This window comes from Aotus nancymaae, unplaced genomic scaffold (genome assembly GCF_030222135.1).
Source record: "Aotus nancymaae isolate 86718 unplaced genomic scaffold, 86718_ANA_hifiasm-v0.15.2.pri h1tg000011l, whole genome shotgun sequence".
Taxonomy (NCBI): Eukaryota; Metazoa; Chordata; class Mammalia; order Primates; family Aotidae; genus Aotus; species Aotus nancymaae.
In genome coordinates, this window is record NW_026988422.1 from 44031018 (window position 1) to 44059012 (window position 27995).

General features: G+C 39.3%; 2 protein-coding genes and 1 pseudogene across 7 annotated transcripts in view; 2 read left to right on the forward strand and 1 right to left on the reverse strand.

Annotated features, from left to right (window-relative positions):
* The window catches only part of PCNX4 (pecanex 4), a 98097-nt gene that overhangs the window by 60535 nt on the left and 9567 nt on the right, over positions 1-27995 (forward strand). For 3 of the 5 annotated variants that reach the window (XM_064374897.1, XM_064374899.1, XM_064374898.1), the window contains exon 12: positions 16677-20668. The exons of 1 other annotated variant lie outside the window; for it this stretch is intronic. In XM_064374897.1, the coding sequence (XP_064230967.1) occupies positions 16677-16909 (233 nt within the window). In that variant the 3' untranslated portion in view covers positions 16910-20668. Of the gene's footprint in view, positions 1-16676; positions 20883-27995 lie in introns of those variants that run through there. One more of the 5 variants, XM_064374901.1, reaches the window with a different exon arrangement.
* DHRS7 (dehydrogenase/reductase 7) lies at positions 454-27994 on the reverse strand. 2 transcript variants are annotated; one of them, XM_012462411.3, is made up of 7 exons: positions 27677-27994; positions 11806-11958; positions 9740-9846; positions 8723-8962; positions 6318-6440; positions 5611-5826; positions 454-674 (listed from the first exon to the last, which is right to left on the reverse strand). In XM_012462411.3, the coding sequence occupies exons 2-7, from the start codon at positions 11939-11941 to the stop codon at positions 627-629; spliced, it is 870 nt and encodes a 289-aa protein (XP_012317834.2). In that variant the 5' UTR covers positions 11942-11958; positions 27677-27994; the 3' UTR covers positions 454-626. The 2 variants fall into 2 exon arrangements, with proteins under 2 accessions (XP_012317834.2, XP_012317833.2); XM_012462410.3 differs by lacking the exon at positions 27677-27994 and adding an exon at positions 21043-21207.
* LOC135274244 (short coiled-coil protein B-like) lies at positions 1609-16767 on the forward strand (annotated as a pseudogene).

Sequence of the window (27995 nt, forward strand, 5' to 3'; positions counted from 1 at the left end):
TCCCCTCCAAAATTAATGTTGAAACTTAATCCCCAATGCAACAGTATTAAGGGATGTGACCTTTAAGAGGTGACTGAGTAATGAATGGGATTAAATGCTCTTTTAAAAGAATTTTTCCCCTCTTGCCCTTCTGTCCCTTCTACCATGTGGACACACATTCCTCCACTGTGGAGGATGCAGCAATGAGCTGCCATCTTGGAAGCAGAGATCAGCCTTCACCAGACACTAATTCTGCTGGTGCCTTGGTCTTGGAATTCCCAGCCTCAAGAGTCACGAGAAATAGATTTCTATTGTTTATAAATTACCAAATATGTGGTATTTTGTTATAGTGGCACAAACAGACTAAGACATGTTAAATGGATTACTATAATTCTTTGGTCAGATGTGTGTTAACTTAGATTTTAAGCATATGTGCTGAAGTATTTTAAAAGGTTATTTTATCAAAGAATATAGTATGAGTTAATACCTTTTTTATTTTTTATTTCATTACATGTTGAAAGCAAAGTCATATCTATTAAAAAGTAAAATCACAAATTAGTCTCAGATTATTCAGAAGCATAAGAAGATTGCTGTTTTCATGTTTTCCATTTCTACCTCCAGTGACTTGAAAAGTACAGGTGCTCTTTTCAGTCGTGTTTTTTCTTAATGGTATTAAAATAAGAAGAGTCTGCATCCTGTAAAAGAGGGACAGAAATATGAATCAGTACCTACTCTTATTTACCCCAGATTTTAACATTTAAGTCCTTCTGTTTTGAGGAGCTGTATCGCTATAGTTCACTATTAAGAATCCTTGTAAATTTTGAGAAACTGCTTAAATTAGAATTTAAAAATCATAGCCAAAAATTCTAGATGCATGCAAAAGTATCTCCAATGAGTTTAGCATCATCTCTGGTTTAGAGAAGGGATAAATAGCACTGGACTGCAATGCTAAATTCTCTATAATGACTTTTCTGGATCAGCATATCATACCTACACTGACTTGCCCTAATAAATAAAAAGAATAAGTTAGATTTTGTAGAATTGAAATATATGGGAGGTAACTCTTTAAAATTCTTTGTGAACTTTTTGTATATTGCTTAAGGAATAAAACAAGGCAATGTGATAATCCCCAAGATGTGATGTGTCTTTTGGGAAGATATGCATTTACCACTTCCAAAACTTTGCACTAAGGACAAAATAATGATAATACAAAATTCAGTGTAGCCACTGTTCTTCATCCCTAAAAATAATAAAGATTCATAAAAACAAAGTTCCAGGCACAATGTTCTTAGACTAAGGAAGCAAATTCTGGTTAACAGCAAGTACTATTAGCTTGAAATAAGCTATACTGGCATTTTGTTAACTTAGATGCTTATAAACATATATCAATAAGAAAATTTATATCTATATCTATATCTATATCTATATCTATATCTATATCTATATCTATATCTATATCTATATATAAAATAGAAAATAATGGGGGAGAGGGAGGGAATGTGTTCTCTTTCTGGGTCCACAATGGCGCGTAGTTTTAAGGGCAAGAATTTCCCAGCGCCATGCCCCTCTCCCATCTCTCTCCTTCTGGGAGATTTAACAGTTTATATTTAAATTTCATGGGCAAGGGAAGAAACAAAAAGTCAATCACTCTAGCATAAGTTCTAAGGAACTCCTTTCATTGGCCCAGAGTCTTAGAGAAGGTGGGGGTTCCTCCCAGGTTAAAAGTCTCCTTCTCCCACACCTCTTTGGACTCCATGTTTGGGTCCCCTTCCACGAACACTCCCTTAGTGGAACCTCTCTTTCTCTCTCCTGGATTTCCCCTCTGGAGTTCCCTTCCACACTCTCTGGAGGAAGCCTGTCTTCTCCTCCTAAACTCCATCTCTCTCTATTCCCTTCCACTCAGTGTGGAAGCTGCTTTCCTCTCCTGGATTCCATCTTTCTGGATTCTCTCACTCAGTGTGAGAGTTAGCTGTTTCTCTCTCCTTCTCCTGTTAGTCTCTGTCTCTTTAAATAAAATCACTTTCTACAAACACTTTTGAGTCTGGCATTTACTGTGCACTGTGTTGTGGTCCCCTCTCTTATTCTTGAGAGGGCAGGAGACCAAGAACCTGGAGAAACATCCTCTCAGGGGATCTGAGGGCACCCTGAACCCCAGTATTGCAAGAGGAACAGTACAGACTGTAAAGAATGAGGTGTTATGTTGTAAAAATTGCTTTGGGAAATGACAGAATGCCCAGCTTATCATAAAAAAGAGTGACAAAGTAGTAATACCGTATAATAAACAATATTTCAAAGATGGTGGTAGGAAGAAAAAGGCCATCATTTTTTAGAAAAGCCTAGGTGTAAAAAAATGCTAGATTTGCTAAATTATGTTTATATTTTACAGCTAGTTAGACATTCTCTAAACAAAACAAAATAACCTTCATATGGACATTTCTGGAAGTACTACTACAGTGGAACTTAAATTCTCTAGTCCCTGGTCCCTCTTTCCCCTCTGAAAAAAATCACATCTATAATGTGTTCTTTCTCTGCCCTATTATTTAAATTGAGAATGTGAACCATACAGACATTACAGAAAATGTGGAAATTCGTCAAAAAATTAGAATTACCATCTGATCCAGCAATTCCACCGATGGGTATATATCCAAAGGAAGTGAAATCAGTATCTTGAAGTGATATCTACACTCCCATGTTCATTTTAGCATTACTCATAATAGCCAAGATATGGAAACAACCTAGGTGTCCATTAGTGAATGAATGGACAAAGAAAATGTGGGGTGTGTGTGTGTGTGTGTGTATGGAATATTCTTCCACACTGGAATATTTTTCAGCCATAAAAAGATGGAACTCCTGCCATTTGTGAAAACATGGATAATTAATGAACATTACTGCTAAGTTATATAACCAGGATACAGAAAACCAAGTACTATATGATTTCACTTACATGGAATCTAAAAAAGTCATACTCAAAGCAGACTAGAATGATGGTTGCCAGGAGCCAGAATATGGGGAAAAGGGGAGATCTTGGTCAAAGGGTACACATCTACTGTTAAAATAGATGCATGTGCTATGTAATACTCACTGGTTTTACCTCATTCCTGAAGTACTCTGCACATCTAAGATGTGCCTATGCCCCTGTCTAAGGAAATATGTGGATTACTCATTCTTTCAGCACCCATTCTTTGCAGCAATTAGTTGGGGAATATTATTAACTGTTTCTGAGAAATCATGAGCCTCAAAAGAATTTAGTGGCCTCACTGGCTCACACCTATAATCCCAGGACTTTGGGAGGCCAAGGTAGGTGGATTGCCTGAGCCCAGTAGTTTGAGTCTAGCCTGGGCAACATAGCAAAAACCTGTCTCTACAAAAAATACAAAAACTAGCCAGGCATGGTGGTGTGTGCCTATAGTCTCAGCTACTCAGGAGGCTGAGGTGGGAGGATTGCTTGATCCTGGGAAGTGAGCCATGATCGCATCACTGCAGACTCCAGCCTGGGCGACAGAGTGAGACCTTGTCTCAAAGAAAAATGGCAGAAATTTTCAGTTATAAGATAAATAACATATTATTACAACTTACAAATCGAAGGACCTAATGTATACATGGTGACTATAGTTAATAATACTGTATTGCATATTTGAAATTTTCTAAGAAAGTAGATCTTAAATGTTCTTACTATACAAAGGTAACTTTGAGGTGACAGATGTGTTAATTAGCTTGACTGCTGTAATCATTTTACAGTGTATATTAGATCATCACAATGTATACCTTAAATATATATAATTTTTGTCAATTATAAAGAAAGTTTTGATCATTGAGGAAGCTGAATATCCTGCTATATCTAACTCAAGATGAGAAGGGGGAAAAAAGCACAATAGCTAACACAACACTCCAAGTTGTGTTTTAAGTGCTTTTCATATATTAAACTCATGTAATTCCCATAACAATCCTGTGACTAGGCACTATTACCATCATTAATCTTCACCTTATATTAATAGATGGGGAGACTAAGTGATAGAGAAGTAACTTGCTTTAAGGGCATGTGGCAGAGCTGGGATTTGAACTCAGGTAGCCTAGCACCAGGCTGCATGCTCTTTGCCAGGAGGCTGTGCTTCCTCTGTAATGACGTGGCCTTTCCCTCCCAACTCAGTCTATCACAGGGCACAAAGCCACTGCATCAGCTGTCCTCCAAATTTAAAATTCAGGCATAATCTTTGATGACGCTCCACCTTTAGAGTTTCTATCCACACTACCAAGTCCCAAGAATACCAAAACACTCATAAGTGATTCAGCCCAAAACAAACTGTTCCACATTACTACTTGGTAAAAAATGAAAAGACCCTTTGTGATTTTTCACACTCTGGATGTTTTAGTATGTCATGACTCAGTCTGATAACCTTTTAAGTCTCTTAAACATTTTGTGTTTTTAACTTTTTTCCCCCTAATTCATTTTCACTGTCCTGCAAAGAGTTGGAACAGGTTAAATGTCTAATAATTTGTGGATTACTTAAATATTTGCAGGTATGTATAGTATGATCCTGTTTTATAATTCTCTTTTTATCTATCAATCCCTATTGATTAATTTCTAAAAGAAGGTGGTAGCAAAGCATATCAAAGGCTAGCAATAAAAACCATCCTCAGCAATAATCTTTTGCTGCATAATCATCTATAATTTTTTAATTCATTACATTTCCTATACTGTCTACAAACTAAATTCTTTTGAGGGTCACAATTTCTCAAAAATAGTTAATAATATTCTCCAACTAATTGCTGCAAAGAATGGGTGCTGAAAGAATAAGTAATCAGCATATTTCCTTAAAATAGGCACATCTTAGATGTGCAGAGTACTTCAGGAATGAGGTAAAACCAATGAGTATTACATAGCACATGCATCTATTTTAACAGTGCAATAAGTGCTTTGACAGGAAAGCACAGGGGATGAGATGCACCTGGTCCTGGGGAGAAGTGGGAGGGAAGGCCAGGTACCATTCCAAGGAGGTGACACAGGAGCTAAGACTGGTAGGATGGGTAGGAGCTAGTGGGGAGAAACAGTAGGGAAAGAGCATTTTGACACACACACTGGTCAGACTGTAAGTATAGAAGAAAAAAATGCAATCTTTGATTTTACCTTATAAAACACTTCTTTCTCTAAGACTAGTAATAATTTATAGTAAACCAACAGATAATGCATGGGGATAAAATACTTTTTATATTTTTTATATATATATATGTATATATATATAAAATTGAGATTGGTGGAAGGTTAGAAAGGTTTTTTGTTTTTGAAACAGTCTCAAAAACAGGCTGGAGTGCAGTGGTACCATCCTGGCTCATTGCAGCCTCCGCCTCTTGGGTTCAAGCAATTCTCATGCCTCAGCCTCCCGAGTAGCTGGAGTTACAGGCATGCACCATCATGCCAGGCTACTTCTTGTATTTTTAGTAGAGATGGGGTTTTGCTATGTGGGCCTGGCTGGTCTTGAATTCCTGGCCTCAAGTGATCTGCTTTGGCCTCCCAGAGTGCTGGGATTACAGGCATGAGCCACTGCACCCAGCCAGAAAGTTTAACACTGGAAAATTCTGTAGCTTCCTGCAAGATTGATACATGTTATTAAGAAACTTAGAAATTGGTCTTACCACACCACTCTTAAAGTTCTCAATCCTTTTCTTCCCCATCTTGTTGGTTATCCACCAGGCCCAGGTTGGCATGTATTGCCACAAATATGCTACTGCCAAGAAAGGATGTTCTGAGATCCAGACTTCTTTCAAATCATTAGCCATGCTGATTAACATCAGCCGCACACAACGACTGGTTGCCATCTTGTAGGATTGATCTCCACCACTGCCTATAGTCTAAGAAAATTTAAAAATTAAGTGAATTTATCCATGCGATTTCACAGAACTTTAAGCTAGAAAGGACTCAAATGCCATCTAGTTGAGTGGTTCCTTTAGTGGAGCTTCATGCCCCTTGGAAGTCTCAATAGGTACTAATGGAAGTTTATAAACTATTTGTAATATTTCAAAAAGCCTAACAGAAACCACATGCTTACCAGGTAATACAGTGCAGGCTAACTAAAAGATGAAGATTCTTTCCTTTTAATTAAAATTGCATAACCTTAATGTGCTTAATGACAATTATCACTTTAGTAATAAAAATCAAACTATTAATGCATTTAGCACATGAAATTCCATAAACAGTTTTCATAATGGCAGTTGTTGTTTTATGAATAGTTCACAAAAAAGCAGTTCTAAGACAACCCTGATATACAGTCATAAAACACCAATATGTAAAACTAATATATAACTAGTAAACATTCAAATTATTCCCAACTAGAAATTTTTACCTTTGTGACTTCTCCAGCTAGGGAACTTGCCACAATATTTGATTGCACAGGTCCCGGGCAAATGTTAGAAACTGTTATACCTGGGTATGTGGCAAGTTCCGTTCGAAGGCAATTAAAAAAACCCTAACAGGCCAAAAAAAAAAAAAAAAGAAAAAAGGCAAATAAATACAGACACATATCTCATGATTTATCAAAATATGTTCTAAAATTTGCGAGTAAAGGACAGGTAGAGTATTCATGCAAGCTTATTAGGCACTTTCAACTGTAGGCTGGAGGCAATCTACAACAAACATTCTCAGCTCTTTCCAGGTGTAAATGGTTCACCCCCTTTGATAGTGATAGCTCTTGCCATCAATGATTTTTATGGTAGGCATGCACTAGATAGGTAAAAAACTATCCCTGAAGATTCTGATATACCCTTTTCATACCAGTCCTCCTCTCCCCACTCCAAAAAGGGTGTATATCCTCCACTAAGAATCACTGAGGTCAGGTTTCTATTTATTCCCCAAAGTGGTCTAAAATTCCAATGTTTGGGGCAAAGGTAAGGAAGATGGGATTAGTACGTCATAGAAAGTATCACAAGGAATGAATTCAACTTTTTCCATTTATATTACTATTTTAACAGAATTAATTCATTTTAGCAAACATTTATCTTTTTTGGGTAAAGAGGGTACATGGCTAATTAAAAATGTAATATGATTGCCTACTGAATGACTTATGCAAAACAGACTAGACCCTCTAGACTTAAAGATACTGGCCATTTCTAAACCAATGGGGAGTAAACAGAAATCTACTGCCTCTCATCTCTTCCTAAATTAGGAAATGTTCCAAGACATTGTTATAAGGCTGAGTTATCTATTGAAAAGCCTAAATAGCTAACCCACAGTACATCTACATATGATCCAAAAATATTAAACAGTTATCAGCCCTGAAATGCTGACCCCAACAAACGGGCTATGAGGATTTATGATCAGACACTGATACAGTGCCTGACTCAGCGATGACCCCCCACACACACAAAAAATGCTGGGTAAATGAATGGAAAACTCATATAACTTTAATGTTCTGCCTCTCTGTAGCAAAAGAGGAGAGAGAGGACAATAAGCAAGCCAATGCATCAGATACTAAAACCTCTCCTTGTTTGAAATCACATCTAGTATAGTGTGTAAACTATTCAATGATAGACAATTTAATTCTGTAGCTTACTGAGAATCTGAGAAGGAAATGTGCTCTTCAAAAAAAGCTTCCTGGTAAGTCTCAACCTGCCACATTTTATCATAGTATCAAATCTAGTAATAAAATAATGAGTCTTGGAGGGCAGGCCAGACAGCTCATCTGTGTTTACTGAAAGCATATGGCATATCTTAAGAGATACACGGTGCCAAACAGATGGGTGGGTGTCCTCCCTCATCTGCCTGCCTGAGGCTTGCCCAACTGCTCTACAGGAAGTGAGTGATGCCCATTACTAAATATGAGGAAATCATCAGTGTAGCATTCTGCTTCATCACTTTCTGCAATCGTCTGCACTTTGCAGCAGAAAAAAGATGTCCTAAAGAACCAAAACCAAATTTTCATGAAACCACGATGACCATGTAGCTATTGGATCTCATTATTGCAACAGTGAAATATTCTACTTAAACTGACTTCAACAGCATTAAATATACATTTTGTGAATTCTTTAATCATTCTCTTCCTATTGGCTTTATTATTTCTTTATATCCAGTCTGAAGCCACCATTAAAAATTCATCCATTTCTAATATTTATACCTCGTAAGCTATGCAATCCAAATCAAGCTTTTTTCCTTGCCTCTGCCTTGACTGGATTTTCTTCTTCCAGTGAAACCAGAGTGAATACAGTCAAAAGTTTTCCATATCCAGTAGGGATATGAGACCAGGAATAATCATCCTGTGGGATGTACCTGTTTCTGACATGCATATATAATTAGACCAGGCAAAATAAACACCAGCTACAAGGGGGGAGGAAAAGAAGTCACAGAAATGGTAAGGAAAAAGTATATCCTGAAATGTATGTAGAAGAAAGGAGAAGTAGACTCCAATTTTCCATGAAGATGTGGTAGAATAAGGGTAAGGTGAAGAGTGACATGTTAGCTAGATGATACACTTTCTGAGGGCTGAAATCATATCTTTTCATCTTAATATCCCCCGGGTCTGTTGTAGTGCATGGCACAATGCAATGCTCGATACCTATTTGTTCAACAAGTTAGAGGCATGTGTGGATCAAGTCTTTTTTAGCATCTACTGGGGGTGTCCTCTACCAAAGGGCCCCTTAGGTCTCTGTCTCCCCACATCACTTCCCAGTTCCAAGGGCCTCACACACTTGATGGCAATATCACCATATACACAATCAAGTCAGTTCTATCAGAGTTGAGTTTGAGCAGCCTTACCCGAAGAGCATGCTTGCTGGCACAGTATCCAGTGGAAAGAGGTGCAGCTATGATACCTAGGAGGCTATTCACAGTAACAATCTTTCCTTGCTTCCTCTCAATCATGTAAGGCAGAACACACTTTGTCAAGGACACCGTCCCTAAGTAGTTAAGCTCTATTAGCTTTCTGTAGACATCCAAGCTGGTATCCATGCACAGAGAACGCTGGGATACTCCACCATTGTTGACCAAAATGTCGATCTAGTAAAATAAAATCAGAAAAGGGGCATTTGGGGGATGTCCTGTGGATAGATTGATGGAATTCCTAGGGAATAGTTGGTTATATTGTTAATGTGAAGAATCAGTGGAACAATGGTATATTTCCAGAAGTCACCAATTAAAAAGATAAAATAAAAACCTGTATTTACCTGTGGAATTAAATTCCTATTTTAGGTGACTTTTTATGACAGTTAAAAATTGTCATAAAAACAAAAGCAGCCGGCCGGGTGTGGTGGTTTACACCTGTAATCCCTGTACTTTGGGAGGCTGAGGCGGGCAGATCACAAGGTCAGGAGTTCAAGACCAGCGTGACCAACATGGTAAAACCCTGTCTCTACTAAAAATACCAAAATTAGTTGAGCGTGATGGCGCATGCCTGTAATCCCAGCTACTCAGAAGGCTGAGGCAGGAGAATCGCTTCAACCCAGGAGGTGGAGGTTGCAGTGAGCGGAGATCTCACCCCTCTGCACTCCAGCCTGGGCAACAAAGCGAGACTTCCTCTCAAAAAAAAATAAATAAAAGCAGCCGTGAATTTTAAGCTTCTTTTGTGCTACATGAAGGAATCTGTACTTGTTAAGACACGAATAGTACTAATTCTATAATGCCAAAGACTCAGAAATTAAGGGGCCTAATTCACGGGCCTGATCTCACTGCATGGACCCCACTTGCCTAAAGCCCTTTGGATGATAGCACCTTGGATGGGAATCTCTTCTGCAGTTACTTCAAAGCAAGACTGTATCAATATAAGATGCTACTTACTCTACCAAACTCCTGGAGAACAGCTTTAGTAGCCGCTTCATGGGAACCAGTATCGGTCAGGTCAAGGGGCAAAACAAGTATATCTTTTTCTTTTAAATTGCTATTCTCTAAATAAAGACAAAAATTTGTGTAGAAGTCATTCCAAAGTTCAATCAAGCTCCTTGCTGCTCCCATTAACACCCCACCCTGCAACAGGAGTGGCAACAAACTCATTTCTGGGTGGCCCCGTCAAAGTTCCTCTCAGTGGTCAGGAAGAGGACTAGTGGTGATATGACAACGTCTTATCAGACAGAAAGCTGGCTGGCCTCACAGGAAGTAGAATGGCACACTTCAACTTGAATATACAGTCTAACTTTACAATTTGATTTCTGGCAGAAATCAAGATTATACTACAAACTAGAACAAAAATTTTAGAGCAATTTCTTTAGAAGTACAGAGGTACCTTTGTCTGTGATAGGCTCACAAAGTTAAATTGCTCTTCTACACACAAAACAGCTATTTGTGCTTAAAATCAGTAAGAAGCTCAGAGTCCTACCACCAAATGACATATAGAAGCTTCTCTCCAGAAGCTAAGGATTCCTGGAGGTAAACAGGGAAAAGGACACAAGCCTGGAATTACCAACCAAGAAACATGCTGGTGAGTTGTAACTGGCTCTTTCTGTTCATCAGAAGAACAACTGAAACTAATTTTCCTGGACTCTAACCTTGAAATACAAATAACATCAGAAAGAAAAGCAAACAAGTATAGAAAATATAACACGTAAAAAGACTTCATGAGCAAAAGGGTTAATTGTGAAACATTAACCATATTAAATGAAAACGATTGCACTAGAGATCTGCAAGATAAAAGGAAAACAGCCTTGTGCCTGGTAAGAAATGCTGACACGGTTCATCTACTCCACCAGCACAGGACTTGCAAGTCGCAGCAGCAGAGGAACAACTACCAAAGGAAGTGGCCCAGTGCAAAAACACAACAGGCCTTTGAAAGCAGTATCATGAAAGAGGACTTGTGGCCCTACTAAGCACTACTGTGGCAACTAACTCTCATTTCTGGGTGGTTAGCTCAATCAGCAAAGTTAAAGATTTAAAAGAATGACAGGTAGACAGATGACCCAAAAAATGGTCTGTTGGAAAATTCAAAATTATCTCAGTTTAGGTATTATTAATAAATGTTCCGTGGAAAATAATAACTTTATTACTTGAGGTTGCTTTCAATGTGAACATAATGGCTGTGCGTTGTACCTCACACCTGTAATCCCAACATTTTGGGAGGCTGAGGTGGGCAGATCACCTGAGGTCAGGAGTTCGAGCTCAGCCTGGCCAACGTGGTGAAAACCCATCTCCACTAAAAATACAAAAATTAGCCGGGCGTAGTGGTGCACTTCTGTGGTCCCAGCTACTCAGGAGGCTGAGGCACAAGAATCGCTTGAACCTGGGAGGTGGAAGTTGCAATGAGCCAAGATCATGCCATTGTACTCTAGCCTGGTCAACAAAGTAAGACTCCCAATTCAAAAAAAAAAAAAAAGTGTACACAGCAATACCAAAACTCAAACAAAAATACTAACACTGGCCCTTTATGTCAATATGAAAGTACCACCTCAAGTTTTTTTTTTTAAACCTAATTCCATTTCTGTTCTTTTATCCTATATAAGTCTTATCCCATATGATTTTAATATCTGATACTTTAATGAGTAAGGATTCTTCCTAACTTCTATAATCAGATACATGTATGTCATGGATAAAAACCCAACTGTTCTGTCTCTAAGACAAAAATATAAGTCACTTGGTCACTAAAAATCCACCAGCATTTGATAGAATTGTTGGTCACTCCCTAATGCCAAGAGTCAGTACAAAAAAACCATAGAAAGGTGGCAAAAAAGAAGAAAAAGGCAAGGGCAGCCAATTAAGACAAAAAGGAGAGGATGTGAGACGAAGCACTAAGAGCATCTGGGAAATCTTAGAGCTGGGAGAAATCTCTCTCCTCTCTAAAAGTCCCAAAACTGTATTTGAGTTTGGATTCTGATTTTATTTCTAGGAAACACTGCTGCTATTTCAGATCTGCTTACCTAGGCATCTTCTTTTCACCCTTTCCAGCTCATGTACTCTTCTGGCTGACAGCACAAGAGAAACTCCTAGTTTAGACAACTGGTAAGCCAGCTCCTCACCAATTCCACTCGAGGCTCCAGTCACCCACACCACCATATCAGTCAACTCCCATTCTGTGGAAGGAGTGGCAATGGAAGGAATAAAATAAGCAATGAATTACACTCATAAATCAAAGATTAGAAAAAAAAGAAAAAAGAAAAAAAAAGAAGCCTTAAACAGTACCACTAAATATGAGGACATAATGTATGGAGCTTAAAATCTGAAATATCCTAAGAAAACATTTCCTTCTTGATTAAAAAAAGCATTAATATAAATCATATTGGTAACAGCTATAAGTATTTGTATATTCCAGAACCTTCATGACTTTCCCAGACTCTACTTCAAAGTAAGCTTTATAACCCCATGGTTTCACTCCAAGGCTCTATTTATCTATGACAAACAGATAAGATAAATATGATAGGTAAGATAATTATATAAATAGGCTAAGTAAATAGTCACTGCCTGGACTAACCTTCCTTTGCCATTAAATGAGAGATTCAGATTAGATGATGGCTGAAGCTCCCATCCAGTTTTTAATTCTATTATTCTAATATTTTGCAATGGAGGTTGGTTCTGTGCTGTTGATGAAAACATCCTAGATTTTTAAAGTAATATTTTCCCCACTTGCCAATCATGCCAGATGCCGATCAGCTCAAGGTCATTTTGTAAAAGTGCTCCCCAGATGCCTGAGCTTTCATCTTAGGAGAATATAGTAATTCACCCAAGAACAAATGCATATTACAGAGAGATAGAATATTGCACTCTGCTTGTCCAATTATGTTCCTTTTAAAGACTAAAAATGTTATAGTACTAAAGCAATGACAAATGGTTTATTCTTTCTCTAATGAAAAACTTGCACTGCAGGAGATTATATTCACTGTCTCTCGAACCTGTAAAGTCACTATTATGTAGCTCCTGTGTGCCTTATTTATTAAAATATATGTTATTCATCAAAAATATCAAACAAGTATCACTTAACATCACATTTTTGATTTTAGATCAGAAAAGTTAAAATCAGGAAATGACTGTACTGTTTCAAACAGCTCTAAATCCTAATTGTTAACAGTACCATCCCTGGGGACTGCCAGGGATCAAACGCCAGTTCCATCACACACAGCACTGAAATGCTCCCAGGTGAGAACTCAGTGCTTTAATTTTCCACAACTGGAAACATGATGAATAAGAATTAAGGCACAGGATTGTAGAGAAATGAACACCCAACTGTTTCTTAGACATTCAAGAAAATACCTCTTGTCCTTAGGAAAAAGGTTTTCATGTAAATGGGTTAAAACATGGAAAGCATTCAGAGCAGTATACAGCACATACTCAGTGTTGAATAAATGTCAATTATAATTATTGCTCAAGTTTTTAAAGATGGACTTTACTACAGCAAAACGTAACAGTCACTTAATAAAGTATGTCTTCTAACTTCTCCAGTTGGGGAAATGAGGTTACTAATTCTAATGGCGTAACGTTTTTACATTACTTCCTTGTACTTAAGACATTATCTATTAAAAGTTTCACCAGAACTGTACGAAAAAGTATTATTATCTCAGTTTTACAGAAAAGGTCACTGAGGTTTACAGAGATTAATTTGTCTCCACGAGACAGTAGATTCCATTAAGCATAGGATCCTGTCTACCTTATTCATTGCTGTGGCCTCAGTGCCTAGCAAGGAGTGGAATATTGAAAAGGCTCCATAAATAACTACTGAATAAACAAACACCCAAGAACCCTGGCAGAGCTGGGATATAAGCCCAGGTATATCTAGCTCCAAGGCCACAATGTCCACTATTTCATGATATACACATTTAAATATGACTAACATTTTAAAATCCAACTGTTTCTTAGATATTCAAGAAAATGCCACTTGTCCTTAGGAAAAAGGTTTCATGTAAATATCGCAACTAAGTCCAGGTACAGTGGCTCACATCTGTAATCCCAACACTTTGAGAGGCCAAGGTGGGTGGAACACTTGAGGCCAGGAGTTTGAGACCAGCCTGGCCAACATGATGAAACCTGGTCTCTACTAAAAATACAAAAATTAGCTGGTTGTGGTGGCACACACCTGTAATCCCAACTACTCAGGAGGCTGAGGTGCAAGAATCACTTGAACCTAGGAGGCAGAGGTTGCAGTGAGCCAAGATCGCACCACTGCACTCCAGCTCTGTGTAAAAAAAAAAAAAAATCTCAGCTAAGGATGGAAACATCCCAAATACTATGTCTGGGCTACAGTGCTGTCCTGTCATATAATGTACTTTTGTGAAAAGGCACAATTGAGCAACCTTCCTATAGGACTTTATCAAGAGCAACATAACAACTACTCAGATAATCATTTATTCAATAATTGATTACCTGTTCCCAAGTACTGCAATAATCAGACTCAAAAGTGAATATCATTTGTTTTAGAACCAAAGGATTTACTAACTAGCCTCGAGCTAACAAAGACTTCTTGATACTTATACAAATAAGCTAATATTATTTAAAGCTGACAATGTAAACCTTTAATACAGTCACAGTTCTGGCCCCGTTCTCCCACCCTGAAGAAACTTTTTTATTTAGCACCATTTGTTTCCCGATCCCACAGAATTTGATATACATAATGGTCTCCCTTAAGGAACCCCTGAAAGTAGATTCTTAGAGTTGAAAGGAAAGTGATAGTTCAACTCCTGCTCCAGTTTGAGAATTCTCTTCTCAAGCCCTTGACCATCTCTAATTTCCACACAGGATGAGGAAGCTAATTATCTCTGAAGCTTTAGCTCCTTTTTCGGGAAAAGGGAAAGATCTCTTTTTCATTCAAGGGATCTTTTTTATATTGATGTGATAAGCAACCAGCAGCAGTGGGCAGTAATCTTGCCTTGTGGTTCGACAAAGAAGTCAAACTTCTAGTGTCGGTGGGTCCAAGTGTCCAGCCTGAGGCATCCTCCTCATCCCTCCTCCCAGCACCTCAAACATTCATCAAGGATTTTGTATTCAAGGCCCAAAAGTTTGTTACCCAAGATGACAAATATCGACATGGATGCAGTTGATGCTGAAAATCATGTGGAAATGGAGGAAAAACACAGCTTATTAATCAAGTGTTGGAACTCCAACATACACTTGAAGATCTCTCTGTAAGAGGACATGCAGTTATGGAAGAAAATCTCAAGCTAAAATCAGAAAACCAAGTTCTTGGACAATACACAGAAGACTTTATGTCAGCTTCTAGTGTTTTTCAAACAACTGACACACACACAAAAAAAAAAAGAAAAGAAAAGCCAGGCGCGGTGGCTCACGCCTGTAATCCCAGCACTTTGGGAGGCCGAGGCGGGCTGATCACGAGGTCAAGAGATCAAGAAAAAACAAAAGAAAATACAGAATTAAAGCCCTTCTGTTTTATGGAATTGCTGCTGAACTTCCTTTAAACGTTGGACAGATTTCAAAAGTGATAGTACCTCTGTTTGTGGTTTCATTGACTATTTATGAAGCTAAAGTCAGATGTAGGCAACATTCATAGCGTTAACAGGAGACTTCCATAAGTGTTTGTATTATGTCACTCTATGAGAATGTGCAAATGTATTGGAGACTTAATTAGAATTGCACATATTTATGACACTTAAAGATGAATGTTTTATCAAATTTGCTCTGATTTGTGGCTTTAGCCCTGTCTTTTATTATAGGCTTAGTAAGATATACAAGAAAATAACCATCATGCTGTGAAAAAGTACCACAATCAGGTACTGGCTGCACAGCTTCATGTACCATGTCCATTTTCTTGGTCCCCTTCTCTACTGGCTTCTTCCTTCCTATCTCCCCTCCCCTAGGAAAAAATTGGTTTCACTTTTGTAAAAGCAATTTTAATACTTAATCATCTCTGAGAGTTAACAGAACTTTAATTTTCGAAACTTAACCAAATGAAGATATTTTCTCATCTAGGGCTTCTCATTTGTGATATTTAGTACTAAGATAGAATTGCTGGTTTCTCTTTAATCAATTAAAAACAAAAAGAGGCTATAGAAATGAAGATTTTTCATTGAAACTGAATTGTCAATCTGGGAAGACTTGGCCAGGTACAGTGTCTCATGCCTGTAATCCCAGCACTTTGGGAGGCCAAGGCAGGAGGATCACCTGAGGTCAGGTGTTAAAGACCGGCCTGACCAACATGGCAAAACCCCATCTCTACTAAAAAATACAAAAATTAGCCAGGTGTGGTAGCAGACACCTATAATCCCAGCTACTCGGGAGGCTGAGGCAGGGAGAATTGCTTGAACCTGGGAAGCAGAGGTTGCAGTGAGCTGAGATCATGCCACTGCATTCCAGCCTGGGCAACAGAGCGAGACTCTCACAAAAAAAAAAAAAAAAAAAAAAAGCAAAACAAAACAAAAAAAACAACTTATCCTTTTGTATAAAATAACCTAGTTGGTATCTGAAAAGATATAAATTCTGCTCGTGTGTGTTTAAAATAGAAAAGCTTAAGGAAAAATAGAAATAGGGTGGGTAAGTACTTGGTAAATACAATAGTAACCAGCTCCAAATATTTTCACTCCAGATTTGTGTATCTCTGGCACAAAGTAGATCTTTTGGGAAACATATGAGAGTAGATTAAGCTTGACTAACCTTTTTTTTGGTGGGAGTTGGTGGGGACAAGTTCTGGTTCTATCACCTAAGCTGTTTGCAGTGGCATGATCTTGGCTCCCTGCAACCTCCACAGCTCAGGCTCAACCCAACCTCTCACCTCAGCCTCCCAAGTAGTTGGGACTACAGGTGTGCACCATGATGCCCAGCTAATTTTTTTGTGTGTATTTGTTTGTAGATATGTGGTTTTGCCATGTTGCCCAGGCTGGTCTTGAATTTGTCAGCTCTAGTGATCTGCCCACCTCAGCCTCCCAAAGTGCTGGGATTACAGGTGTGAGCCACTGCGCCCAGCCAAGTTTGACCACATCTGGAAGAGAACAGTTACAAAGAGTTTGGTCTCAAGGTTTATTTCTACTCAGCAGATCAACTTTTGCAAAATTCCTTAAGAATGTATTAGTATCAGAATTGTGAAAAATGGGAGATTTTTAGATGTATACTTATTGATAATCTTGCTCAGTTTTAGCCTACTTGTTCTCCCAGAATTTTTTGTAAACTCAACTACTCAGTTTACAGAGTTTTAGTCATCCTTTAACAATTTTTAAAAATTCAGTTTGTAGATTCAATTTGTTAAGGGAATCCATATCAGAAGTAATACTAAAATGTTATAATAGGAAAAGGGATCCACTTATATAGCTTATGGTTTTTAGAGCTGGGCTACTTTTAATCATGGAATAATCTTATGTATAGGTGTAAGAATGACTCGCTATATGAATACATAGTAATACTGCAAATATTTTGTATCCCTTTTGTGACCTAATTTATAGACACTTAAATTGTGTTGGAACTCTGCTTTCTTGTTTTATGAAAAGCTGTTTCAGGAAGAAAAGAAATCAAATCTGTCTTCCAAATGACAGTCCCTCACCACTGTTAGGGAAGACAGCCATTATGTCTTCCCTAAGTCCTTTCATCTCTTGCTTCTCTAAGGCTAAATAAACCTATCCAATTTCTGCTACCTTCCCTCACAGGACATAGCATCAGATTTCCTTACTCTTCTGCTCACACCCACCTACACTAATTCTAGTTGGTCAATGTTCCCGTTTATTAAAGGGAGCTGGTTAGGGAAGCACATGGGATTCCGTAGGGTCTGGACAGTGCAGAGCAGGATGAGATGACAAAAATCACTTCTCTTGTCCCCCAGAAGGTAGGGTCTATGAGGGCCTGGACTATGGATGGCTCAGTCACTGCAGTGTCCCCAGTAACCAGCTCAGAGTTCGGCACATACAAGCAGCTACTCAGGAGACACCCCGTTGTTTGCAGTTGTTGCTTCAGACACTGAAGTCTACAAATGCCACCCAAGGATGCCTAATCTTTTCTGGTAGCCACTTCACAGTTGACTCCTATAAAGGTTACTGTAAACGAAAACCTGAACTTTGCTCACATGTGCTGCTGTTGAAATTTTTCTTCCTCTAGACTGTGCCATGGACTTTTCTGGACCATTTGAATGTCTAAAATTAGTCACCCTTATATTTCACCCTGTGTGGCTGGGCTCAGTGACTCACATTTCTTATCCCAGCACTTTGAGAGGCAAGGCGGAAGGACCACTTCTGCCTTGGCCTCTCAAAGTGCTGGGATAAGAGATGTGAGAGGAGGGATAAGAAGAAGCCAGGAGTTCAAGACCAGCCTGGCAATACAGTGAGACCCTGTTTCTACAAAAAGTTTAAAAATACCCAAGTGTGGTGGTTTGCACCTGTAGTTTTAGCTACTGGGGAGGCTGAGGTGAGAGGATTGCTTGAGCCCAGGAGTTCAAGGCTGCAGTGAGCTATGATCATTCCACTGCACTCCCACCTGGGTGACAAAGCAAGATCCTTTTTATTTAAAAAAAAATTTTTTTTCACCATATGAAATGTATGTTTGGAAATGCACAGAATTTCTCTTGACAGATACAGAGGAGGCAGGAAATGGTGGCTGCCTCCAGAGAGGCATAATAGGTAGCTGGGCATACGGGTCAGAGAAAGCTCTTTACTTTTTACTGTATATCTTTTTGTATTTTTTACTTTTGTATTACATTAGTGTGCTGTTTTTTTAAGTGACCAAAAAATAATAAACTTACAGAGAAGTCAAGAAGGATATTTTCTTTTTTTTCTTTTTTCATTTTCATAGAGTCTGCCCATCTCTCCAGTGTGAGCTGTTTTGGGAATCTGAGTCTATTTCAATTTTCCTTTAATCTTTTCTTTTTTCTCACTCCCTACCTCCACCAGGAGTCTTTTTAGACATTTTTTTCCCTAAAACTCTCCTGTGAAATGTTAATTCCATAGATATAATGTATATCATTTATGTATTATAAATATAGCTGTGCTTTATACATAAAAAGAGTTCTATAAATCTTATTGCTGTCAGGCTCGGTGGCTAACACCTATAATCTCGGTACTTTGGGAGGCCAAGTGGGGCAGATCACCTGAGGTCGGGGTTCAAGACTAGTCTGACCAACACGGCAAAACCCCAGCTCTACTAAAAATATAAAACTTAGCCAGGCATGGTGGTGCACACCTGTAATCCTAACTACTCGGGAGACTGAGGCAGGAGACTCACTTGAACCCGGGAGATAGAGGTTGTAGTGAGCTGAGATCACACCACTGCATTCCAGCCTGGCCAACAGAGTGAGACTTGTCTCAAAAAAAACCAAAAAAAAACAGAAAACAACTTCTTAGTTAATGTAAGCATATAACTAAATTTTAAAATTAAGTTAAACATTAAATTAAAATTTAAAAGTTATTAACATCTAACTTTATAACTGTATTTGCTGAAAAACATTTTTATGATTTTTGAGAACAGTGTCTCACTAGGCTGGTCTTGAACTCCTGGGCTCAAATGACCTTACAAACTTAACCTCCAAAGTAGTTGGGATTACAGGTACATGCCACCACATCAGATTTTTACTGAATAACTGTTATGTAACTTATTTACTTAGATAATCAGCAATTTATCAAACTGCATGTGCAGATTTGCAAATTATATAACTACAAAATGATAGCAATATAACTAAATTTAAAATCCTTTAAACTGTTCTTTTCCAGCAAAAGACAACTGAAAACATTAAATAATTTTCTTAAAATTTTCAATGATCTTTCTTAACTTTTAACTTTTCCTTAATATGAGAAAATAACTTTTAGTAGCTTAGAGATATTCAGATGTTGTCAATAGTTTTCCTTTTTAGGACTTGACATAATTTGATGGGTTGAATATTTTTTGTAGGATTAAATAATAAAATATAATCTATTTTCATTTAATTCTCCAAGTCCAAGTGAACACAAAAGCACCAAGGATCAAATACAAACAACATCTCCAAGGCAGCATAGCAGCCAGTAGGCATGCACATTCCCCCACTGAGATGCAGCAATCAATCAAGAGAAAGCCCATGGTTAATGAAATTGTGCAGTATTTGGGATTCCTGCTTTAAAAGAAGGAGAAAGCCCAATCGCTTGCCATAGTTTTGTAGCACTGCTGTCACGCCTGTGTTGTGTATTTTCTGTGACCTCAGTGTCAGTGCTGCACATGCTATACCCAAGAAAACCCAACCGGAAAAATGAAATACTAAGGAATAACATTTTCTTGGGTAGGGTTAAGCTTTGGAGGGGCACAAACCACTGTATTAGCAGATTTTTTTTTTTGGTCCACTAGAACCAATTCTCACCTTGGGATCAATATCACCCCCCTCAACATAGTCTTTCTTTTAAGCTACTATCTCTTCGAAGCAAACTTTGTAACATGCTTTGAGTATTTTTATACCAGAAACTTGGTCCAGGGAAACCTTACTTACCCAACTCCTTAAGGATCCAAAGCCTAGCTTTCAGTAGGTCATTTAATTTATCTGAACATCAGTTTCCCTATCTGGAAAAGAAGACTAATAACGCCTACTTTTTAAGAATTGTTGTAAAAGTTAAAGGTTATGTGTGTAAAACGCTGAGCACACAGCCAACATACAGCAAGTATACACGATGTCAAATACGAAGCAAGGCACAGATAAAAGTGGGATAGGCAGTATGCCAATAATGATCTAGCTTCAGCAAACTGCCATTTCAGTTCTTTCTGGTATTTGACTTTCATCCCAGTGACTCTGGATTATCTCAGATTCTATTGCAAAAATCCAAGAGCAAGAAGTGGAGGAAAGACAACTTCAGACTGTAGAAAGACCGGGCTTCCAGTCCTTACAAAGGAGGTACCCTTACAAACGCAGGGGGACAGTCACTGTTTCTCAAAGTATCATCCTCTGAGACAATACCGAAATCCCTGGGGTCCTGCCTAAGAAGTCAGAGTACTCAGGGGCCCCGCCGACTCCAGCGCTCTCTTATATTGGCACTCCCTGGAGAGGTTTCCTAGCCTGAATGGCAAGTCTTTCGACCTGGACAGAAGACAAAGGGGCTTCTTAGCCCTGGCCTCTTCCTCCCCAACCGGTAGCCCCTGCGCAAGACGTAGTCACGCCTTCGGGAAGCTCCATGCAACCTGCAAGGGACCTGGGATCAACGCTGAACCGGCTGAGATCGAGACAAGCCTCGGCAGCTCCGAGCCCGGCCTCCCACTCGAGAGAGGCCTTGGCCGGTCCTCACCTGGGCGTCGCCCCTGCCACTCGGCCCATAGCAGCGTCAGGTCGCCGTCAGCCCGCAGGAAGCGTAGCAGCTGCACAACGAGCAGGAGCAGCGCACACAGCGCCAGCAGCCAGAGCAGCAGCTCCCAGCTCATCGCGGCCGCGCACGCCCAGCTCCGGAGGAAGAAGACAGTCAGCCCCAGAGCCGCGTCGCCGCCCTGCAGGGTAGCAGCACCGCCCCTTCGGCCCGCCCAGCGCAGTACCGCCCCGGCTCCGCCCAGAGAGCAGGTCAGGAGGAGGAGCCGCTCGGACGCGAGGGGCTTGGCACCGGCGGCCCCACTAGTCGCACTGCGCGGCCCAAGCCCTCGTGCGCCACACCCTGCGGAGAGATTGCTTGAATTCAGGTGTTCGAGACCAGCCTGGGCAACATGGTGAAACCCTGTCTCTACCAAAAATAAATAAAATTACAATATTTTAAAAAAATCTGATTCAAACATAAGCTACATATTATACTACATTATTTCCTCTCTGAACAGGGAAACTATCAGTGGCCAGGTGACAAGGAGAAGAGATGCTTAGCCCCTCTTTTCCATTCCCATTCAGAAAGAACATCCTCTTCTAAAGTTTCAGTATCTTTTCATGAGGTCGAAAGAGTGCTGAAGAGTGTGGCTATCACTCAAGACCCCACAAGCCAAGACAATGGTCCCTCCATGGGGACAAGGTCCTTTTACAACTAGAGAAAAAAGACTGAAGCCATGTGCTATGGTGGCACCTTACAACCTGATTCCACCACGCACAAATTTACTCTCAGCTGAAGTGTCTGTTTGGCAATCAAAGCCTGGCTTGCTGTCAAATCCTCGCCTTACCCAAGCCGTGATTCACATCGTCATATAAACAGCAAATAAAAACAGAGAATGTAATGAAAATACCAAAGTCTTGCCTACTCTAATACACAAAATAGTAAAATACTGTTCTTGATTAATTTCCGTTTCAAATGAGCTTCAAAACACTTAATTACTTCCCACTAAATACCTACATGTGTTTGAGGCATTAACAGTAGCATCTTTCTTGTTTTCAAGCATTTGAAAGCAAGAGGGTTTTCTATTCACAAGCCTCAGAGGGACCCAGTTAGCATGCATAGAAACTAGGCCATGGATGAGAACGACCTGTGGCCAAATGGAGAAAGCTGTGGGCGTTGATGCAGTAGAACTTTCATCTTCTTTATTTCCTAGAATACCCTGCATGCTCTAATATCAAAGGATGTTCTTCCTTGGCTGAAATTAAATGTTACTTTAAAACGGTTATAGTAATGAAAGAAGCAATGACTTCCCTCCCCAATGTTTTCTTTTTCCAGTCTTGCCTACTAAACTTTTCTTTTTCTTCAAATGTTTTAAAGAATGTTACTTGCAGTAATCAAATTTCCTTAAACAGCTGTTTCTTCTCTCTTTCTAATCCTATTATAAACCCTACCTGCCTCCCCACCCTCATCCTTCTCTAAAAAGCTTTTTTGGGTTATCTGGACTCACAGTCGTCTCTTCCCTAATCTCACCTCTTTTTGTAATTACTTCTGAACTATGTCTGAAATTGTTTTATAATTATTTTGGGGGTTAATATATTATAGAATCCTTAAAATAAAGTAGCAAATTTGATGCTTCTTTTGAAGAGTCTGCAACATATAGCTTAGTGTTGACATAAGAAACGATAGGCCCACATTGATTGAATTCGCCTTTCCTTGAAAGTTAAACCTTGATACAGAATAGAAGGATGGTTACTAGAGGCTGGGAAGAGTAGTGGGAGGGTTGGGGAGACATGGAGATGGTTAATGGGTACAAAAAACAGAAAGAATGAATATTACTTATTTGATAGTGCAATGGGGTACCTATAGTCAATAATTTAGTTGTATGTTTTAAAATAACTAGAATAGTATAATTGGATTGTTTGTAACACAAAGGATAAATGCTTGAGGGGATGGATATCCCATTTACCATGATGTGGTTATTACACATTGCATGCATGTATCAAAGTATCCCATGTACTCCATAAATATATACACCTACTAGGTACCCACAAAAATTAAAAATTAAAATTTAATTTTTTAAAACCTCCTTGAAGTTCCCAAGTTAATGTTAAAATGAGAGTTGCTAGCATTTAATAAATTGATCTTCTCTGAGTATCATTAAAATGCTTCGAATAAAGTCCCAACCAAGGGGCCCCAAAGTCTTTTCTATAACTGGTAGCCTTCATTTTTAATTCCAGATGTAATAGAATGGTACCCTGCCTTCTCTCCTTTTAATAATGGTCACTTTTGATGGTCTGGGAGTCAGGCCCAATCATGGCAGGTCAGCTAAGATGAAGGCAGTTGTGTGTAAGCAATTGCCACCTTCCATAACAAAAGCATCATACAAAAATGACTTTAAAATTCCAGATCCTCCAAGATTGGCAGTCCCGGGGAGTGAAGGGGGAAGACCCTATAAGTGGAAACAGAGACTGAGGAAGTCTAGGGAGGGAGTATTTTCCTCAAGAACAAGAAAGGGTTTGTGGTTTTTGATTGAGGGTGTTCTCACAACCCTTAGATGCTCTTAGAAATGTGTTGGATGCACAGTTGCCATAGTGCCAGCTAGCCCGGGTGCCATCAGAGTGCTAAAGATCTGGGCAGTATGTAAAGATACACCTGGAGAGAGATCCAAGATGGCTGATCATTAGCAGCTCGGGCTCCTAGCTCCCAGTGAAAGCGCAGAGAATGAGAGGATGCCACACTTTCAGACGAATATTTGTTGCTCACGGACCAGGAGATTCCCAGCAGAGGAGCCCCACAGGTCGCCAGGGCGACTCTTGCGGCCGGCGCAGGGGTTTTGCTGGTGCCTTCGCGCGCCAGTTTTTGGTGCAGAGTCCGGAGATTTCCGGGCAGAAAAGCACCATCAATCTTAACACCGCTATTTTGGCCGGCACAGTGGACTGCTCAGATTTCGGCGCTGGGAATCAACAAGTTGGACGTCTGCTCAGAGACCTAGTTAGAAAGTTGGTAATTACAAAGACAACAGACGGATAAATATATAATGAAGGGAAGAAATCAGCGTAAAAAGGCAGAGAATACTCAAAATCAGAATGCCTCTCCCTCTACAGGGGATTGCAATTCCTCATCAGTAACGGAACAAGGCTTAATAGATTACGAGTGTGTTCCAATAACAGAAGCAGGTTTCAAAATGTGGGTGATAAGAAACTTCTGTGAATTAAAAGAACTTGTTCTAACCCAATGCAAAGAAACTAAGAACCTTGAAAAAAGGTTTGACGAAATGTTAATGAGAATGGACAATTTAGAGAGGAATATAAGTGAATTGATGGAGCTGAAAAACACAACACGAGAACTTCGCGAAGCATGCACAAGTTTAAACAGTCGAATTGATCAAGTAGAAGAAAGGATATCAGAAGTCGAGAACCAGCTCAGTGAAATGAAACGAGAAGACAAGATTGGAGAAAAAAGGATGAAAAGGAATGAGCAAAGTCTCCAGGAAATACGGGACTATGTGAAAAGACCTAATTTACATTTGATAGGTGTACCTGAATGTGATGAAGAGAATGAATCCAAGTTGGAAAATACTCTTCAGGATATCATTCAGGAAAACTTTCCCAACCTGGCAAGGCAGGGTAATATTCAACTCCAGGTAACACAGAGAACACCACAAAGATATTCTTCAAGAAGACCAACCCCAAGGCACATAATTGCCAGATTTATTAGGGTTGAAATGAAGGAGAAAATACTAAGGGCAGCTAGAGAGAAAGGGCAGGTTACCCATAGAGGGAAACCTATCAGACTTACAGCAGATCTCTCAGCAGAAACCCTACAAGCCAGAAAAGAGTGGGGACCAATATTTAACATCCTTAAAGAAAAGAACTTTCAACCCAGAATTTCATATCCAGCCAAACTAAGCTTTATAATCGAAGGAAAAATTAAATCCTTTGCGAACAAACAAGTACTTAGAGAGTTCACCACCACCAGGCCTGCTTTACAAGAGCTTCTGAAAGAAGCACTATACATATAAAGGAACAACCAATATCAGCCTTTCCAAAAATATATCAAAAAGAAAAGAACATTAACACAACGAAAAATTTACAGTAACTAATGGGCAAAACAGCCAGCTAGCATCAAATGCCAGTATTAAAGTTATATATATTCTAATTGGATAAAAAGCCAAAACCCATTGGTATGCTGCATCCAGACTCATCTCACATGCAACGATACACAAAGACTCAAAACAAAGAGAAGGAGGAAGATTTATCAACCAATCAGAGAGTAAAAACAAACAAATAAAAAGCAGGAGATGCAATTCTCGCCTCTGATAATGTAGACTTTAAAGCAACAAAGAGCAAAAGAGGCAAAGAAGGACATTACATAATGGCAAAAGGATCAATGTAACAAGAAGAGCTAACGATTCTATAGATCAACGAGACAGAAAATTAACAAGGACATCCAGGACTTGAACTCAGACCTGGAACAAGTAAACTTAATAAACATTTATAAAACTCTCCACTTCAAATACATAAAACATACATTACCACCTCACACCTATTCCATAAGTGACTACATAATTGGAAGTAAATCACTCCTCGGTAATCGCATAGCATTTCATAGGTTTAAATGAAATATTGGTTGGCTGCTCGTTTGTTATTTTCTTCCCTTATTCCTTCCTGTTTACATCAAGTATAATTATTGGTATAAAAGAGGTTTTCAATACCCATTACTAAACTGCATTCTAGCCTGGGCAAGAAAGCAATACTCCCATTCTCTCTCTTTCTCTTCCTTTTTCCTCCTCTTCTTTATTCTTTTTCTTTCTTTCTTTCAAAGAAAAAAAAAAGGATTAAAAAAAAAAGATATACCCAACAAAAAATTGCCCTGCCCCAAAAGCCCACAGCACTCTTACTCAGAAATCCTGCAACCTGGCCACAGCGGAGAGGAGCTCTCAATCTATTAGCTGCCTCCCTCCACACGCTCCAGCTTACTCCTGCCTGGCCATACACCAGGTACAAGCATTCAGGGCACTGTTTAGTTTTCTGATATTCTTCAGGCAGACAAGGTCTTACCTAGAGTCTATTTATAATAAAATAAAAGTTATTTTCTTATCTTTAATAAGCTCATGGGATCCCTCAATAGGAATATCTCACTCCACTGTTCACCACGTGCAGTTTCCCATATCAGTGCATCAATTGTTTCTTCAGATTAGCCAATTTCCACATTGAGTCTCTTAAACATGAACAGTTTATGGTTCTCACTCTCTCTCCCTTAAATGACCTGTTTCAAACTTCCCTTTACATATCTTGGTACATGATTTAGTAGTGGTGGTTGACATTCAAATCTAGAACTTCAAACACTCATACACACACAAGTACATGCAAAGCTGGTGAAATTTGAATGAGGTCTGTGGATTTTGCCAATACCAACTCCCTGGTTCTGTTATTGCTCTAAAATTATGTAAAATTTGCTAGTGGGACGAATGGGGTACAGGGTACGCATGACTTTTCTATGCCATCTTTGCAACTTCCTGTGAATCTATAGAAAGTTTAAAAAATTAAGTTAAACTTCTTAAAATATGCAAACATTTTCTTCAAATTCTAAAACTGCTCAGTGCTTTTCCCTCTCCTTCTCTTTTTTCTCCCCTCTCCAGCCAGGACCAGACTTGGGGACAGAAATTTGTGTGAACAGAAATTTGTGTGAACAGAAATTTGTGTCAGAAATTAAAGCAGAGTGAACAGAAATTTGTGCTTTCAGATTTAAGAAAAACAAGACTCTTTCTTGCTTCTTAAATCATACTCCATCCCATCTGCTTGTAAACGTGCTGACACTCCTCATAATTTAACTCTTTATAAACCAAAGCATAATGTCAGAGGAGAACTTGACATATTAGAAAACTGAGGCATTGAAAGTGGTTAGTCTAACTAACCCACTGAAGTGTTGAAGAATCTGGGGCTCAAATTTTGGAAGATGTGACAGATGATATGTTAAAATACATTGCACTGAGGCTACAGTGCAAGGATCGCTTGAGCCTGGAAGGCAGAGGTTGCAGTGAGTCAAGACTGCACCACTGCCCTCCAGCCTGGGCAACAGGGCAAGACTCTGTCTCAAAAAAAAAAAAAAAAAAAAGCACCAGGTAACAGTCCACTTTTCAGCAGAGGTGAGTAGCCTTAATCAGTTAAGCCTTTCTGGAATGCCAGCCCACCTCAAGGCCTTGTACATACTATTCTCTCTACATAGAGAGATGGGCCAGAAATCCAGGATGAATCCAACAATCCTCACCACCTGTGTGCAAACCACCATGTATTTTCCTCCCATGTTGTATCAGGGTTGTTCCCTGTAACCAATAGAATGCTGCAGAAATGATGAGTGTGTGACTCCCAAGGATATGTCACAAAAGATATTGCCGCTTCTACCTCTTGCTCTCGCTTGTTTAGTAAAGTAAAATTTGAGTACAAGAAACTGCACATATTTAAAGTATACAATTTGAAGTTTGTCGAATATATACACCTGTGAAATAATCACCATAATCAAGGTAAACATTTCCATCACCCCCAAAAGGGGTGACCCTTTGAAATCCAACCCTCCTCCACCCCTTCTCTAGGCAGCTGCTGGTCTACTCTCTTGTCACTGTATGGAAACACCTTACCTGTTTCCGCTGTGAGATGTAAAGTCTCATTTTTGGCTCATTCAGGTCCCTGTCTTTTGTCTGTTCTCTTTGCCTTGCCCTTACTATTGCTCAGACCAACTTTAGCCTGAGCAGGGAATTTGGTTTTGTAATTCCAAACCCTAAGCAGTCTTGGATTGCTGCTGTCTGCTGAGATGGGGCATGAGAGCAGTGAGGAGCATGATCTCATTAACAAAGCTGTATACTGTTCCCAGCCATCTAAGACCAAGGCTTATCTCTTTCTACTAGGATCTTGGCAGAAGTGACAAGAAGTAACCAACACAACAGGAGTTAACCTGTC